The 18,291-nt window shown below is 39.3% G+C and overlaps 2 protein-coding genes and 1 long non-coding RNA gene across 6 annotated transcripts; 1 reads left to right on the top strand and 2 right to left on the bottom strand.

Annotated features, from left to right (window-relative positions):
- Positions 1–3,722: 3,722 nt before the first annotated feature.
- LOC102077187 (dr1-associated corepressor) lies at positions 3,723–10,430 on the top strand. Of its 4 annotated transcripts, none has more exons than XM_019349148.2 (6): positions 3,723–5,454; positions 5,993–6,063; positions 6,477–6,570; positions 8,527–8,577; positions 8,707–8,806; positions 9,211–10,430. In XM_019349148.2, the coding sequence occupies exons 1-6, from the start codon at positions 5,342–5,344 to the stop codon at positions 9,235–9,237; spliced, it is 456 nt and encodes a 151-aa protein (XP_019204693.1). In that variant the 5' UTR covers positions 3,723–5,341; the 3' UTR covers positions 9,238–10,430. The 4 variants fall into 4 exon arrangements, 3 of the variants coding, with proteins under 3 accessions (XP_019204693.1, XP_005453457.1, XP_005453456.1); XR_002057505.2 differs by having other exon boundaries at positions 3,744–5,454; positions 5,991–6,063; positions 8,527–8,596; XM_005453400.4 differs by having other exon boundaries at positions 3,745–5,454; positions 8,483–8,596.
- LOC106098441 (uncharacterized) lies at positions 6,286–9,204 on the bottom strand. Its single transcript, XR_001224665.2, has 3 exons — positions 9,029–9,204; positions 6,822–6,872; positions 6,286–6,519 (listed from the first exon to the last, which is right to left on the bottom strand). It is a non-coding gene; the product is annotated as an uncharacterized LOC106098441 (long non-coding RNA).
- Positions 10,052–15,054, bottom strand: ahsa1a (AHA1, activator of heat shock protein ATPase homolog 1a). The gene is made up of 9 exons (XM_003447777.5): positions 14,797–15,054; positions 13,152–13,342; positions 12,673–12,755; positions 12,461–12,578; positions 12,179–12,270; positions 11,774–11,902; positions 11,556–11,657; positions 11,373–11,424; positions 10,052–11,013 (listed from the first exon to the last, which is right to left on the bottom strand). Exons 1-9 carry the CDS (start codon positions 14,874–14,876, stop codon positions 10,841–10,843), a joined length of 1,020 nt encoding a protein of 339 aa, XP_003447825.1. The 5' UTR covers positions 14,877–15,054; the 3' UTR covers positions 10,052–10,840.
- Positions 15,055–18,291: the final 3,237 nt, after the last annotated feature.

The following is an 18,291-nucleotide window of genomic DNA, read 5'->3' as shown; positions in this document are numbered from 1 at the left end:
TGCCCCCAGCGGTCACGTACTGGTAATGCAGCAAACGGTATAAAATGGAATAAATGTGTATTGTTGTTGGTTTGATCTATTAAATCAAACCATAAAGGGCGACTGTCACAAAATAGCAATGATGGATTTATTTTTTTTTTTCAGAGAAAACAATCTACACTTGACACACTTGTTCAAATATTTATCAAAAAGAACATGAAGGTAAAATGAAAGTAGGTATTATATCTTTAGAAATACTGTATAATTTAACTGTTCTTTCACCAGCATTCCCGTACTTTACTGTTCTGACATTAACTGTATAGTAGGTTTTGTTCAATCTCTTTATTTTGAGTGATTTGGTGTCCTTATTTTTTGCCAATCATTTTACAACAACTCATAGTTTTTTAATTACTGGATCGTTTCTGTAGCTCAGTGGGCATTAAACTCCCTGTCCATGTTCCAACTTGTATGAAATGTGCTTCATAAATAAAGTTTGGGTGATTGTTTTCTATTGATCGGGTGACTGTGGAGGCCATTTGAGTACATTAAACTCATTGTCATGATCAAGAAACCACTTCGAAATCATCTGGACTTTGCGATATGGCACATTAACATGCTGGAAGCAGGCATCAGAAGATGACACACTGTGGTCATAAAGGGATGGAAATGCTCAGCAGCAAAAACTTGGGTTGTGGCACTTAAGCAATGTCCACTTGGTACTTAAGGAGCCCAAAAATGCACACATCACCATACCACCATCAGTCAGAACCACTGCTGCAGGATGAAATGCAGTGAATGCCTAATTTCTAAGCCTACCACGTGAATAATGAAGCAGAAGTCAAAACTTGTTCTTGAGGTCCTTAGGGACTAAGTAAAGCGCTATACAAATACAGGCTATTTACCATTTACAGGCCATTTGTGTGACAGGAGTGGTTTCTGGTGTGGTCTTCTGCTGCTGTAGGCCATCTGCTTCAAGGTTTTACATGTTGTACATTCAGAGATGCTCTTCTGCATACCCTGGTTGTAACAATTGGTTATTTGAGTTGCTGTTGCCTTCCTATTTGCTTGAAGTAGCCTGACTGTTGTCCTCTGATTTCCAGCATCAACATGATTTTCACCCAGAGAATCGTCGCTGACTTTTTTTTTTCTCAGATCATCTCTGCAATCCTGCAGATGGTGGTGCTGGAAAATTCCAGTACGTCAGAAGTTTCTGAAACATAGCTCATCTGGCAGCCATGCCACATTAAAAGTCACCTAAATCACCTTTCTTCCCCATCCTGATGCTCAGCTTGACCTTCAGCAGGTATCATGACCATGCCTAGATACATTGGGTTGGTGCCATATAAATGATTGAATATTTCCCGAAATATCCATCTTTCTGACAAGTATACTCATTTATACACTTAATCTTTGGTTGGGGCTGCTTTACTATGGATTACAACATCAGTTTGGTGTGGCATGTGGGGACAGTTGATAGTGGCCCTCAGTTCACTTATATTATTGGTTGGGCATTTCTCATCTTCCTCTTGTCAATGCGCAACAGTTTCTCTATTGGCAGTAACAGCATTGTCAGCAAACCATTTGGCAGTAGTTTTGGCCATGTGGGCAGGTCCAAAGTCCTGATGTAAAAGAAAATCTCCATGAAGCACAAAGTGTTCTAAAATCTTCTGGTTGATGGCAGTTTTGACTTTGGACTTGATAAAACACAATGGACCAACCATCACCAACATCAAGCAATTGACACAGTACCCCAAATCATCACAGAGTGTGGAAACTTTACACTGGACCTCAAACAGGTTGCATTTTCTGCCTCTCCACTCTTTCCATAGACTTGAAATGAATTCCAGTTCTTTTTCTCCTTAGCCCAGGTAAGACACTTCTAGCTTTGCTTCTGGTGGCTAGATATTGGGTGTTTGAATGGTAGGTAAAAAGTATTATATGGTATAAAACTAAATAAGTCAGAAACCAACTGAAATGCTAACACGGTGCTTTAAGTTAAGGCCTTGCGTTAAGGATAGGAGTCAAGGAGAGGAATCCAGTATGTGCAATCTGAGAAATGTGAAAGGACTAAGACAGCCAGCTCTGAATGGGCCGGGTAGACTGGCCTGATGCTCCAAGATGCACTGACTAAGCTCCACGTGTCAGGGACCTGCAAACCAACACAGAAGGCTTTCCCCCCCCATTTCTCTCATTTGTATCTCGAGTACTACAACTATTTGTAATTCCAGTGAACAAAACTCGAAGTTGTGGGATTCCAATCCCTCTGTTGAGTCTTTATTCTACACAAAAGCTGTCCACCAGGTGGCGTTACATAACACCCACTACTTTTTCCATTCTGTTATGATGTGCTATGAATGTATAATGAACTCAGCACTCTAAGCTGGCTAAATATGAAAGATATTACTATTTGTCATGGTCCTGGCAGGCCTGGGTTTATTTCTCTTCTTTTCCCTCTCTTGTGTAATCATGTGTTACAGTTACAGTGGCTGTAAATTCCTCTCTGTGGAAAGACTCAAGTTGATTCCTTGAGGGGAAACAAAAACTCAGATCCCCACCTGCAAGATTCTTAAGTTCAAAACTCCCCCTCAAACACACTGGAGGCTGTTTTGTTACCTCTCCCAGCAACCCCCACACATAAATATTCAATGCCATGCACCTTTATCAGGCAGGGTAACTGATTTTAATGTTGTTAGGCCACACTTCCTGACTTAGGGTTGTGATATTTATCTGCACGTCTTAGCAGAAAATCAATCCCAGGTCTGCAACATGCCAGGTTGCAGGGCTGAGGGGCACATAGGTTGGTGAACTAGTCTGAAATGTTATTTTATAAGAATGCAGTGACTATTCTCCAAAAGTTGATTCTGTTCATCTGGATGTAGCATTATCTGCACGCTACGTCCAGATGAACAGAATCTACTTTTGGAGATTTACTTACCTGGATGATTGAGAATGCATCAAGATGCAGTGAATATTATTTTAATTTTTTTAGTTCACTCATTAATGGTGAGGCTGTCACAATAGCAGAAAATTGAATTTATTTGTTTGACTGCAGACAGCCAGGGGTGTGAAACATAAGGCCCGAGGGCCAGAATTGGCTCAGGAATCTGGCCCATTGGATAGAGTCAAAAAATGTAAAGGAGGGCATAAACTTTGGACTTTTAACTGTATTTCCATACGTTTTACAACTTTTCTCTGATAAAGATCTCACACATGGCAATTCATACTATACCAGAGTAATAAATAAACAACAAATGGGAAAATTCCTGTTTTTTCAATACCTACAATTCTTTTTTCTTTTCTTTTTTCTTATTTACAATGATTTTACATTAAAAAAAATCTTTCTCTGCAATGAGTTATCATAAAGTTTCTGTAATTTTGCAAAAGAGTTGTGTAATTTATTTCATTTACTACAGCAGCATTTCTTTGTCATGTAGAAAAACTTTGTTTTAAAGCTGAAATTGCACTTTTTCTTATGGTAATCTATCTCAGGGATTAAATGTGTAGTTAAACTTCTTTACACAGACAGAAAGGTGAGTTTCACTCGTTCAGCCCACTTAAAAGTCAAAGTGGGCTGGCTGTACTGTGTGTGGCCCATGATCTAAAATGAGTTTGACATCCTTTACTTAACCTTTATATTCTTATGATCTAAAATTGTATGTAAGAAAAGCACTACAAATAAAATGCTTAGAAGCAGAAAGATGCTTTTAATCTGAAATCCTGTCCATATATTTGGATTGAAATAATAGCTGGTTATAGTTTTCTTCTTTTCCATAAAGGTGCCACATGTAATAAAATGTCCCAGGTTATAAAAGGTTAAAATCTAAATTAGTTGAGACTAGAAGTGTTGTCAAAAAGATGATGAAAAATACACCAACTACCACCAGTCGGTACAAAGATGTAAAAAAAAAAAAAAAAAAGAACATGCATGCATAAAGTAAAGATAACACTCGTCCTGCTGGTGTTGATGCTTTATTAGTCTTGCATAATCTTTTTCAGTGAGTACTGATTAACCTTATCTGATTAACCTTTGCAGTCATTAGTGAAGCTAGAGTGGTCCACGTAGAGTGATACTCTGCAGAAGATCAATATGTCACTGCAAGCAAATGAAAACATCCGTATTTTCCGGGTGGTCTTCAGTCCAGCAGATGGTGTGTGAATGAAAACAAAAACTGTGTGAAGTATAAAAAAGCAATATGGCCAGCTTTAAAATGTGAACTTATGTAAGACGACTTCTATTGTTAAAACCATCCTGTGGCCACAACAGAAAAACTTGAAATCTTCTTATTTAGTGAGATGTATTTCTTTATTTGTGTGCTTAATATGATTAATGTGGATGTTTTCATGCAGTAATATAGTAAATGCAAAATTCATACATCCACTCATTTTCTTAATCGCACATAGTGGTGCGGGGGAAGGCCTTATATATGGCCTAAATGCTGCAAAATCTGAAAAGCAGCCTACAGGACATAAATAGATGAATTCCAATATAAGTCAAATAATGGCTATGTTAAATAACAGTAACATTGTGAGGAATTTTGGAGTTATTGCCGACAGGATATGTCCTTTAGGCGTCATTTGTCCCATCATACATTTGTCCCATTATCCTGACAGAGACTGGGAGGAAGCTTTCAGGCTCTCTTCTGTTGAACCAGCTTCCAGTTTGGACTTTTTGGACACCCTCTCTACTTTTAAGGTTAGGCTTAAAATTTTGGTTTTTGATAAAGATTATAGTTAGTGTTGGATAAGGTGACCCTGAACCATCTCTTGATTATACTGGAATAGGCCTATAGGCTGCTGAGGCCTTCCCATATCCCATGGATTGAGTGTTTCTACTTTATTTGTCTTTCTTCCCTCTCCAAGTGTTTATCCAACTCTATTGAATTTGATCATTAGCGATGATTAAACTCTGGCTTTTTCTCCCATGTGTGTGTTTTGTCCTGTCTCACGCTGCTCTTATCTCTTTCCAATCACCCCAACCCCTGAGCCTGGTTCTGCTGGAGGTTTCGTGCTGTTAAAAACGAGTTTTTCCTTTCCACTGTTGCCAAGAGTTTGCTCCTAGGGGGCCATCTGATTATTGGACTTTGTTTCTAATATTGTAAGGTCTTTACCTGACAATGTAAAGCGTCTTGCTGAGAATGTTGTTGTGAACTGGTACTATATAAATACATTTGAACTGACATTAATGGTATTTAAAGTCCTACATAGTTAACGTTTTGAAATTTTTTAAAACCATTTTTAGCATATGAGTTGTTAACGCGCGTGTGATGACGTCACTGTCGGGGTCAGGACAGGTTGACCTCAGGTGTGTGTTTTTTCTTTTCTGGGTCATTTTTGCGGGGTTCTTCCTGCTGAAGGTAAACAAATGGACGAAGCAGCGATTTGCGGTAAAAATATGAAAAATGTGTTCGAGCGGCGCGGATTAAAGCGACGAAAATGCCCGGACAGAAGAGAAGATATAACGTACGCTTCCCTCCTGTGAGTAAATGTGGAATAATGTGGAAAATTAAAGTTGCCAAACAAGCTAACGGGTAACTGTGGTGGTGTGACAACTGTTGCATTCAAGGACTGCTGGAAATCATGGCTATTAGCGAGCTAGCCTAGCAAACTAGGAGATATGTTAAAAATGCTTTAGCTCTACTAGGCTAAATTACTTACTCGTTAAAAACAAACAAACAAAAAAAAGTACCATTATAGAAGGTGTTTCGATGTTTTCTCAATGAATACGAGTTTGCAGGACTTTGTGTTTTCTGTTCCTTCCATTTTTTATGTCCTGGTTGGGAAACTTTTTTTTCCTTTTTAATGAAATGTATGTAGGCCTATTTTGTAGTATAAATAGTAGGTACTGATATACATGTCACACATTGTTTTTCACATATGAACCATTAAAAAAAACACCTTCAGCCGCTATTAACAGTTATTTCATCAGTTACATGCAGCTTACTCAGTGCTCCTCAATGCACCGTAACTTCCATTTGCTTGAACAGCTGTAAACTCTTTGATATTGTTGCCAGAGGCGCATCAAAAAAATCATGCAGAAGGACACTGAGGTGGGCCGGATGGCGATGGCAGTTCCTGTAATCATATGTATCCTTTATGAGTCAAAGCTCAGCGCTTTGCCAAAGCAGCATCTTCTTCCAGCTTCTCCTGAGGCACTTGCTGGGAGTTAAAGTCAGTTGCGTTCAAGTGCCAACCGCTTAGCAAAATAAATAAACTGTCCTAATAAATCTTGTTGTTTTAAGTATTGGATATTGGGTAGACTGAATTAAACATTAATTTAGGCTGATTAAAGCGAACACACACAATGGCTCAACAATAAACTGTTCAGTTTATTGCACTAAGATACATCCCTCCAGGTGATAGGAACTGTTTTCTGCTGTGATGGTGTAGATATTTGTTGTTAGCCAGTGTTAAATGGTAACTGTATTATGTCAAAGCAAGTATGTAAATACATGCTGAAAGTGTTGTAGAGCTGTGAAATCCCATACTGCATCCATAAGCTCGGGCCTTGGAGATATTCCTGAAGTCTCTGCTGACCAAAACCTGTGTGATTACAGAGTCCAAGCTCAGCACTGTTGTGTCTGTGGCTCACATGTAAGTAAGACTTTGTTATTTAAGCTCAAGTATATGAGACTGTGAATTAATCAAGACTAATCTGTCTGTGATGCTAAAAAAATGGTATATGTAGACGTAATTAATGAAATCACCAGTGTTGTGCCCAGTGCATAAATGCATGCAACACTATATGCTCACAGAAGGACATTTAGATGAAAGACTTCCAAAAACAGCTAGAAGCAGAAAAACTAAAGTCAGCTCCTATTGTCAGTGATTCTGGTTCACATTACCTGTTTCACTTTCTGTCCTCATCTCTGAAAGCAGTGCTTTAGGGTTTCACGCTGGAAGAGAAATGTTATGAGTGTAAGTGAGGGAGATATTTTCAAGAGATCTATTTGCACCTTTGACTGCTGCAGGCGTGCAAACTCTCTTTTGTGAAGATGAAAAAGACATACGTGCAATTATAATCTTGTTCATATCTAACTGAATATGACAGCATTCATTCAGACTTACTACACACGAGGTTCCTCACAAATTTCAAATAAAAAAATGACTGAACAGGTTACAGTACTGTGCAACAATCTTGATCCACCTGTTATTTCTTTATACTTTGTTAGGAAAATGGAAAATAGGTGCAGCGGTTTATTGAAATACTTATAAAACATAGAGTTTGTACATTTTTAACAAGCATGAAAATCGATATTTGGTATGAGGACCTTAATTCTTCAACACAGCCTGAAATTTCTGTCTTGTCATTTAATTAAGTGGGAATAGCAATAGTCGGGAATGGTTCTCCAGGATTTTTGAAGGACATTCAAAGCTCTTCTTTCGATGTTGGCTGCCTTTTGTTGTGATCTCTGTCATGACAATCCCACATTGCTTCACTGATTTTGAGCTCCAGAGTCTTGGGAGGCCAATCCATGACTGATACTGTCCCACTGTGTGTTTTTCTGTCCAGGTATGCTTTTACTGCATTGGAAGTGTGTTTGGTCATGCTGAAAAATGAAATTCTGCCAATTAGATACTTTGTTTTTGCATGGTGGATCAAAATCTGATGGTAGCTTCACGTGTTGGTAGCCAGTGATGCTGGGGATCACGTGATCCCCAGCATCACTGGCTGCAATGCCCCTTTTCAAACCATGGCAGAGCCTCTACCATGTTTTACAGATGCCTGTAAACAGACACTGTTGTGCCTTTCTCCTGAACTCTTCCATACTGCTTGACAACACTTTGAACCAGAAATTTCAAATGTTGTGTCATTTTGCCACTGTTGCCTCTGATTTTTAGTCCAGTTTTTGTATATTTTGGCATACCTCAGCCTTTTTCCTGTTTCCCTTCCTTACTAATGGCTTCGTGACAGCCACCATTCCACTGAGATCATTTCTGATGAGGCTTGAGAGAAACGGAGATGGATCAATTGAAGGTTCAAATGCATCTTTTAGGTCCTGTGCCAGGTCTTTAATGACCATCACCACCCCACCCCCACCACCCTATTTGTTAAAGATGAGACAAAAATGGGTTCATAGGTCAATGTTAAGTAGCATAAACAAAAACCATTCCTATAAAAATATTCAGGTACAAGGACTGGACTGAAAGTTAGTGAAAAAGAGGCCAATGTTTGAAGAAAAACTTTGAAAGACCTTCAGAAAGCTTGGAGTTATTGTTCTGGACCATTTTATGAGAACTTATAGGAAAGTCTGTTTTTTTTTTTTTAATATAAAGAAATCAGTGGTGGCTCAAGAACCAAGAATACTGTATGCTGTTGTTGTTAAAACAGTTCCTAGGCCGTTAACATTAGTTATCCCCAATAAAATAAATTGCATATTTAACAAAAAAAGCAAATTAAATCAATATACTGTCAGTTTGTTTGCTTTTTTCTCTTTAGCATGTCATTCACATGCATGTATATGAAAAGTTGGCATATAATGTATTAAATTTTGTGCTTTTATAGGAAGCAATGCATAGAGTCTGAAAAGCTCTTCCATTTTCTCAAAGACTTGGTAGCACAAACCACGCCTACAACCCAGAAGGACAACAGAGGCATGAGTATGTGGCCTTTATACAGGTAGAGAGTGTACCTTTAATGTCAGTGTAACTAATTCCTTCTTAAAAAGCCTCCAAATGCCCTCAACATTATTAAATTCTTATGATAATTGACCTTTTCTTTGTTTCAAGGAACAAACAGCATGAAGTTTCTGTTAAAAAACCACCTGAAGTGGAGGAAATGGCTCCGCAAGGTAGCCTCGACTCACTTGACAACGACTCGAGTGCCAGTGTACGTAGTTCCTAAAAACGAAATCTTACTCCAACTAACATGCAAACCGAACCAATCAGCTCTCAGAATGTGTGTACTTGTGTTTCTGACACTCAGGCAGTAGTGGACACTTTTGTGTTGCATGCTAAAAGCTGCAGCAGCGACCCCTTGAGGCCATAGTGATAATTTTACTCAAGGACACCAAATTGTTGTGTGGCTCAAAAAGTGAAGAGTACTTCTTACCTCAGCAGTGTTTGTCTTGTCTAGAGAACAGTTGTGGTGATCCGTGGGTGAAAGGGTGAAGACGGAGAACAAATTCTTATCAGTTACCTTGGTTTCTAAGCACTTATCAACTTTGCATTTTGCGGACATGATAATATCCCTTCTTGTTTCAGTTAGTCAATCATTTCCTCTCCTTCTTCCAGGAGTCGGAGCTCTACATCTGCTTATGACTGTGCAACCAGCGGAAGCCGCTGTGAAGTCACAGCAGCGCCTCATTTCATTATGTCACTTCTCCTTACATTTGTCTTTTGTCTCTGCTGTCCTGGATCTTGGTCACAAATAAGTGAGGCTAAGAAATCACATTGCTTCAGCTGACATCGACATACAAGTTGTTTCGTTAGCTCAAGTCCAGCTTTTGGATAAATAAAGGGTTTATTTTCTTGGGAGGATAAGGGATCTTTGGAGCAGATATATTTTAGGATCACTTGAATCTTTTGTGGAAGTTTGCACTGAGTTGTCAATTTTTTTTCCTTCTTGCTGATTAGGAAATTGTGTTTATAGAGCAGTACATGCTTGTATAATAATGCTATTTAGATTACAATATTGAGTTTTGAGATTATTCTGGAACACTTTTAGACAGTGTGCAGCTTTTTTTTTTTTACTGTATTTTGAAGATGTATATTTTTTGATATGAATTAGATGCTTTCACAATGTATTACTTTATTTTTTGCTTGTTTTTGTTTTCTGGTAGGACTCGTGGGATGTGCAGTAATCTTTAAAACCAAACTAAGTGCTTATTTTAAGAAATAGTGGCCTTTGTGGTGTCTATTTTTAGAGCACTTGTAAATTAAAGTTTTAAAGATATTTGCATATGAAATGAAAATAAATAACGTATGTAAATAAATAATTGGAATCTCCAGATAGTTCAAATGTAAAGAAGTTGAATAAAAACAAGTCGCAAGCATATAGGGATTGGTTTATTCCAATAAACTAACCTTTTTACACTGTGATGGCATGAAATGAGGAATAAATAGATGCACTCTGTTCTGAAAGGTTATTTTTACTGGAATTTTTTTTTTTAAACATTTTGAAACCAAATACAGCAAAAACATCTCTCTTTAGTTGCTACGCAGTGACCTGCACGAGGAGGTGAAACGGTTTCCATGTCCCAGCACCGATGAAGTTCGCTAACGTTCCTCCTGCTGATCCACGCTGACAGACGCTACACTCGTAATGAGCATCAAATCTAGTCTCAATGGAACAAGCTGAAGTACAGTCCTGCTCGGCTGCAGGTGACCAGACGTCATTCTTCCACATGGGGGACAGTTTGGAATGAAAACATGCATCTTGGCTTAAAGCATCTTCACTACAATGACACTCAAAATGAGCAATACAAGTAAAAAATAAACATTCATTTTTTAAACATTGTTTTTCAAATAAAAGAAAACAAACATTTCTGTTTATCTCCTGCAATAATTACATATTTATAGACGTGGAGGCCAATTTGCAGTAGTGGTGCGATAGATCCCCCTTTGTTTTATTCAATCCATTATTTATCCCGAGTCCCAAAGGCACAGTCCATTCATTCTCCTTTGAACAACTGATCCAAATACTGAAGGAGGGGGAACAAAAACAAAGTTTGATTTTAAATACGCTCAGAAAAGAAAACATTTACACACAGAGAGGTGATGGATTGGCCTCACTTATGCTGTCTCTTCTGTTAAGTCGTGCTCTGAGTTTACAGTCGGATGTGCCAGAGATCGAAGGACAAAAGATTAAAAATCCAAAACAGGAAAGAAACCCAAAACAAAACAGCACTACAGTACACCGTTTTCAGAAGAGCCGTGCTCCGTAGCCAAATGTCTGTTTAATAGATTCGAAGTAGTATCTCTTCCAGCCCTCTTTCGTCTGCTCCTCCTGGCTGTTTGGGACGCCTCGATACTCCACCTTCAGCTCCGTCTCGCTGCTCCGGTCCAAGAACGCCATTGTGATCGTGGCGTAGTGCTCTGTGGCAAAATAAAAAATCCATACTTTTTAACTATAAAAGCATGATAGAATAAAAGGAAGAGAGATCCGAGGAGATAATTTTTGACCCTGAAGTGAGCTACAGAGGAGGATAAAATTACTATGAATTATTAATATATTATAAAATTATAGTAGGTAGGTGAATGAAAAGCTGACCTTTTTATTGAGCCATAACACAAACCACTGCTGTGCAATGATTATTTCATCCTCCAAATGTAGTTTATGTGTTTGAATTCATCTATACTAGTACATTTTTTCAAATTTATTTGAATTTAAATGGTCCAATTTGTTGTATGGTAGTAAGCACTTTTGCCACAGTGAGAAATAGAAAGCAACATACCACAGGGCCAGTTGTTATACCGCCACTTCATAACTATTTTCTCATCTGGAACCTGAAAGCAAGAGGACTTGTGTTAGAATTTAAAGTGACGTTAATGTGGTACGGTACAATCAACTGCCTCCAATAAATGATTCATATACACAAATGCTTAGATTATTTTTAAATTACATAGATCAGACTCACCAGCTCTGTGAACTCGCCCAGAATATTTCCATCTAGCAGACGAAACTTTCCGCCCTTCTCTCCATCCACTGTGGCTGAACCACGTGTGAACGCCTGAACCATCTGTTTATTGACAAGAAGCCCCAAAATCAAAAGCAGCAAAGTCCATTTTTACTGAAAGACTTAACAAGACACAACCACAGCCTGGGTTTCCAATCAAACAAACAGTGGAGGCTCACCTCTTTGTTCAGAAAGACCCTGTAGAGTTCAGCTGGTGAGGTGAGAAATGTTTCTTTCAGTGTAAATTTACAGGTGGGGATCTTGACGCCGGTGTTGACAGGAGTGGCTGTGCTGGCAGAGGAGGAAATCTGTTCCACACAAGCACAGAAGTCTGGTGAGCACGGATCAGTTTGTGTGCCATAACTAAAGCCTGGTTTAGACTTCTGCAGAAACGTCATAATTTTTGACGCAACTAGAAACTGCTTTAAACCTTCCACGTAATCTGACATGAACAACAACTGAATGGTGGGAATTTAACCACAGAAATCAGGCTTAACACTGCTTCAGGTATCAGAGTAAATAAAATGGGGACAAAGTGAGTGTTGAAGTCCAAAATCTTTACTATGGGACTGATGTGCACCAACCTCAGTTTTATCCATCTTAGCTTTGGACTGTGATGTGGACTGTGGTTTGGCCACACCATTGGCTGTAGGTAGGATCATCCCCTGTGTGAATTCTGCAATTAAAAAAAGAAAGAAGAATTTGTATAAATATAATTATTTGACCCTTTTCTTTAACCTAATCTGAATCTGGAAAACTCTTAACGCAAATTCTACCCATAAAGAGTTTAATGATTTACAATCATGCATAATCTCAACGTGTTCAGCAATTAGGCTCTGGGAGAAATTTGCTACGCGTTAGCTCACCTGTTTTTAAGAACCCAACGTAGCTTTGCAGTGCGTCGCGGAATTTATCCACTCCTTTCGTTTTCATCAGGTTCACCAGCGGCGTGTCGGGTTCATCTTTGTTCAACGATACAGAAATCTGGACACGACACAGGAAAGTAAACTCAGTAAACTCTTCCTCCACCTTCCAGCCAGTCTGAATCAGTGTGCACATGTGCTCTGGTGAAACTTACATCAAGATCCTCCATGTCATTTTCATCAGACAGGTTTGGAACTTCAATTGTTCCTTTATACTTGACTCCTGCTTTTGACTTTCCTGTTCAAACAAAAAATTATAAACATGTCAGCAAAGATTCAAAGCCTCTTCAAACCCGTCTCCTATTTTAGTAATGATAATAAAAATGCAACATATTAGCTCTGTCACTCTTCTCTATAAGCCACTGAAGCTTTTCCCCCCTATTAGATATGAAAATCTACCTGTTAAAGGCTGAGCTGCAAAACTTCAACATATAAGAGATCGTGCCCTGCATTCAAGATGTTTGCAAACAAGCTGGCACAATGCTGATTAAGTCTCAGTGCCTGCTAAATTATAGTCTGGAAGCAATGACGGTAACTGCCACTGTTAGCAGCCAAACGACCAGTTTCAGAGATGCAATTAAAACCAAACTACTGCCTTAAATGAAACAAACAATAATGCTAGTTTTCTACTTACCAGTCCAAGTAGCTTTCACGTTCCACTCATAAAAGAAAATAAGTTTCCCTTTGCGGTTGTTAATCGAGGCCTCTCCTTCGACCTTGCTGACTTCTGTCACTTCACACGTTCCCTCCTCATTCTCCACGCTCAATCCAAGAAGCAGAGATTTTAATTTATCTGATGACCAGTTTGTTGCATCTCTTTCCGTCCTGCAAAGTCCAGCAGAGACCACAAAGATAAGTGAGCAGATCCAAACAAGGAACAAAAAACCCCAACACCTTAACTCAGGATTGTGCACTTTACAAGCCTTCTTCTCACTGTATTTTAAACGTGTCTGCAGTCATACTCAACTGGGAAATTTGTTTTCTGAATCCCAAACATGAGATGCACTGACATGTCATTAAACATATGTCTGTTTGACACTGGTCGTTTGGCAAATGAAAGGCTATGATTGGCCAAGATTTACCTGCTCAGTCACATCAATTGTAAACTAGCAAGAGGAAGATCATGGTACTTGGATCTGCTCTCTTATTCACAAGGAGTTGCCACAGCGGGAAGCTCCACATGTTTAATTTGGCAGAGGCTTTACACCAGATGCCTTTCCTACTGGAATCTCACCTCACATGACTGAATTCACAGATTCACTTGTTTGGGAAATGTGTAAAGCACTACCCTATGTGGCCACTCACTACGAACTAGTTAAATGTGTAAAAAAACAATATATAGAATAGAATAGAATAGAATAATCCTTTAATTGTCCCACAAGGGGAAATTTGGTTATATAGTGTGATGATGAGGATTAAGACTGTAAAACATTAAAGTGAAGGGTTCTTTATTTTCATAACACAAAAGGGGGAAAACAAACAAACAAACAAAACCCAACAATTGTGTACAGTTGTAAAGTGTACATTACTGGTAACTACTCAGGACGTCACAATTGGATCACCCAGTCAGATGGCCTCTGACATCAGTTTCTAATCCTCAGCTAGATACAAATGTATTTTAGTCGGTCACCACAGCTGGAAGGTGGGCACAGACCGGCTTAAGTGACAAATCTCAGGAACCACATTCTAGTTGACTGGTGACAGCGCCCCTTGCTAGTAATCAGTATGGCTGCCACAGAGAAAAGCCTGTAATCAAATGCTCCGAGATCATTACAAAAGACGAACAAATGCCATATTTACAAACTATGAATTTATTCGTATTATTTTGCGTAGGGCAGCTATAAAAAAGTGCAGTCACGTTGTAACTGGGGCTACCACACGTGTTCTGGTGTAACCGATGAAACGCTGGTAACCGTAAACTTACCAATTGTGAGAGACTATAAAGCTTGTTACTACACCAGAATACTGCAGTAGATACAATTGGTCATGCTGCATTTTAACGCTACTGATGTTAAAAGCCGTTACACATGCACTTGAAGCTTCAGCGGCTAGCTACAGGCGAAGCTAACTTAAGAACGCCTGCAATGTTAGCTCGCCTAATTATTTCAAACTTTGATATACCTCAATACTTGCAGCCGGCTACAGACAAAATAATGACCTAAACTTACTTGATCCAAACCTAAACATATAAACTACAGTTTGATACTAACAGGAGCTCGGTGTGTCGTGTTAGCATTAGGCTAACAGCTAAAAACCAATGTCCTTTCATTAGCTCTTACCAATGCCAATTGTTGACATTAGTCGCATCAGCTCTCTCCTCTACAATCCAACGAGGGTCTCCTTCTCCCCACTTCGCCATTTTGTTGACTAAATAATAAGAAACGTTTAACCGTGTAAGGTTAAAAGCAGAGAGCAGGTGTCTGCCGGTGACTATCCACCGATGCGCACGCTGTTTCTAGAAGCCTCTAGCTGCTGCGGGCTCTCAAGCGGTGCTCCTGCGTTTATTCGCCGAGCACAGAAAATGCTGGAAACGGAACGTTGTGGAAGGAGGTAAAAAAAATGTCCCCCCCTTGCCGGAAGTCTGAAGAATAGTTCCGCGTTAGGAATGCAGACTTCTGGAACTACAAAAATAAAATAAGTAAGTAAGTAAATGATTAAGTACATAGACAGATAGATAGACTTTGAAAAGCCTTGTTTTTATTTTCCATTTCAACTGTATTTTTTTTTTAAGAAAGCGCTTCATTCTGCCAGGCTCACATGAACTACTCATACAAATTACTTTTACAAGTATTTTTTTTTAACCAACCACACAAAATTTGTAAATGTTCCAGTTTTTTTGATTTTGTTTTTGTTTTTAAGGATGTACTTTTTTTTGTCTGTTCTTGTCTGTTTGCAAGGGGAAGACAAATGAAGGCCTCACCCTCAGGTTTATGAAAATGGAGATTTTTCACAGCTATGGGGCAATTTTTGGACAAAATAATTGATTAATTATGAAAACAACTCTTAGTGAAACTTCTGATGGCATGGCCTAAACATTTTACATATCTTGAAGTAAACACCTGTGATATTAGACAGTGATTATAAAAATGAGTGGAAGACCGTGAGGGATTAAGTCCATGTCAGCAGATTCTCGCTTTGAGTTTGAGTGAGTATAGCATGAGCTATTATTTATGTATGTTCCCTTTGCTGTGAGTAAAAAAGAAATGGCTGGTGTCCACTCACTGGCCATTTCAATAGGTATAGCTGTTCAGCTGCTCATTAACATGGCTATCTAATCACATAGCAACTCAATGTATTTGGGCATGTAGACACAGACTGAATATTTCATAAACTGTTGATCTACTCCATAAGTCTCTCTCTATATATTTAGAGCAACAATAACTGAAATACCCAGTAATTACAACCAGGGTATGCAGAAGAACATCTCTGAGAGTACGACACATGGAACCTTGAAGAAGATGGTCTGTAGCAGCAAGAACAGCAAACTCGTGCTACAGTTCACACAGGCGCATCAACAATGCACAATTGAAGAGTGGAAAAATCCTGCCTGGTCCGATGAGTCTCGATTTCTGCTGCAACATTCAGAAACAACATGAATGCATGGCTCCATCCTGCCTTGGATCAGTGGTTCTGGAGGTCTAATGGCATGGTGCATAACTTCTTGGCACACTCTGGGCCCCTTAATATCAGCTGAGCATAATGTAAAAGCCGCAGCCTACCTGAGTATTGTTGACCATGTTCCTCACTCTATGACCGCTTCTGGCAGCAGCATCCACCAGGATCATGAACCATGTTGCAAAACTCATGTCAAACATCTTGATGCATTCTCAATCATCCAGGAAAGTAAATCTCCAAAAGTTGAATCTGTTCATCTGGACGTAGCGTTTTGTGGGAGAAACGTTTCGTCACTCATCCAAGTGACTTCTTCAGTCTCAGCTGACTGCAGGTTTCCCCAAACCTTATAAACAGTACATTTGCATAATGACTGAAACCAGCCCACTGAAGGAACAATGGGCTGTGAGGTCAGTTTCTTAATCATAATTATGCAAATTCCATGACCATTGATCAACAATCACTGACCAAAACCCACTGATCAAAGAACACTGATCAATGGTAAATGGACTGGTTCTTATATAGCGCTTTTCTACTCTTCTGAGCACTCAAAGCGCTTTACACAACTTGTGCATTCACCCATTCACACCCATTCGCACAAGCACATTTTTCTAGGTGCTTTCTAAGTAACATTCACACACACATTCATACTCCGATGGATGCATCGGAGAGCAATTTGGGGTTAGTATCTTGCCCAAGGATATTTGGCATGCAGACTAGGGGAAGCCAGGAATCGAACCACCAACCTTCCGATCAGTAGATGACCTGCTCTACCACCTGAGCTACAGCCACCCCACCCCAATGGCCATGAGTACCATTCACAGAGAGTTGGGGAATGGCTGCAATCACAGCATTGTAAGATGGCGAAAGATGTACCCTTAGGCCCCCTCCTCGGTTTGAGCGCGGAGTCAAGGAGGCCATTTACGTGAAAAGGGAAAGACCATCTCTGAATCGAGGAGGGGGCCTAAGGGTACATCTGTCACCATCTTACAATGCTGTGATTGCAGCCATTCCCCAACTCTCTGTGAATGGTACTCATGGCCATTGATCAGTGTTCTTTGATCAGTGGGTTTTGGTCAGTGATTGTTGATCAATGGTCATGGAATTTGCATAATTATGATTAAGAAACTGACCTCACAGCCCATTGTTCCCTCAGTGGGCTGGTTTCAGTCATTATGCAAATGTACTGTTTATAAGGTTTGGGGAAACCTGCAGTCAGCTGAGACTGAAGAAGTCACTTGGATGAGTGACGAAACGTTTCTCCCACAAAACGCTACGTCCAGATGAACAGATTCAACTTTTGGAGACTCATGTCAAACAGTTTTTTTTGGGGGGGGTTTTGTACATGAAAGTGAGTTCACTGTACTCAAACGGCTTCCACAGTGACCAAATCCAATAGGGCACCTTTGAGAGGTGGTTGTGGTGACACGCAGCCGATAAATGAACAGCAACTATGTGATACTGTCCCGTCAATATGCACCAAAATCTCAGAGGAAATTTTCCAGCACCATTTTGAATTAGTGCCACGAAGAATTAAAACAGTTTTTATAGCAAAAGGGGGCTAACCTGGGGCTAGCAAGGTGTACCTTGCTAAAGTTGGCGTTTGGTACGTAACTTATATCCTCTAATAAGTCAAATTAACTCTTATTATCCGTCTTATCCAAAAAGTAGCCCCACCTTCTGTTTTTTGTGTCAAGTCTAATAATTGTTCCAATGAGGTTACAGATCAGTAGCTAGATGTTGGAGCCTCGAGGATTTAAAGTCTGTGTAGGTTCTGGTAACAGGCACATAGATAAGCTAATAACCATTGCTGCAAATGAAAACATCCAGAGGCAGAGGTAATAAGCATCATTAGCGATGATAATTACTGGTAATTACACCAATCAGATTTAAAGAGTCTTATAAAAAACACTAATGAAAAGCCTCCAAAGGTGGCTGCTACTGATTTGGGAAGATATAAACAAAGTGCAGTTTAACTTCTTATTAAACCTGCAGTTTAGAAGCTTAAAAAACAACCATCAATGAGCAAAATACACAATTCTAAAAGACTGTTCATGCAGTTTACTTATCAAAGTGATCTCTATTGAGATGGAAAATCACATGGGATCATATTTGAACTTGACTTTATTGTCTTTTTCTGGCCTTAGTATGGATTTGTAATC

This window comes from Oreochromis niloticus, linkage group LG19 (genome assembly GCF_001858045.2).
Source record: "Oreochromis niloticus isolate F11D_XX linkage group LG19, O_niloticus_UMD_NMBU, whole genome shotgun sequence".
NCBI lineage: Eukaryota > Metazoa > Chordata > Actinopteri > Cichliformes > Cichlidae > Oreochromis > Oreochromis niloticus.
This window is presented reverse-complemented; position numbering and strand designations above follow the sequence as displayed.

Excerpts from the sequence above, each read along its gene's own strand:
- LOC102077187 (XM_005453399.4), top strand. The coding sequence starts at position 5,413 with ATGCCCGGACAGAAGAGAAGATATAACGTACGCTTCCCTCCT. Across the intron at positions 5,455-5,990 it reads ATAACGTACGCTTCCCTCCT|AGGCGCATCAAAAAAATCAT; the intron begins GTGAGTAAATGT and ends TATTGTTGCCAG. Across the intron at positions 8,578-8,706 it reads GAAGGACAACAGAGGCATGA|GAACAAACAGCATGAAGTTT; the intron begins GTATGTGGCCTT and ends CTTTGTTTCAAG.
- ahsa1a (XM_003447777.5), bottom strand. The coding sequence starts at position 14,876 with ATGGCGAAGTGGGGAGAAGGAGACCCTCGTTGGATTGTAGAGGAGAGA. Across the intron at positions 13,343-14,796 it reads AATGTCAACAATTGGCATTG|GACGGAAAGAGATGCAACAA; the intron begins GTAAGAGCTAAT and ends TGGACTTTGCAG. Across the intron at positions 12,271-12,460 it reads CGTTGGGTTCTTAAAAACAG|AATTCACACAGGGGATGATC; the intron begins GTGAGCTAACGC and ends TTTTAATTGCAG.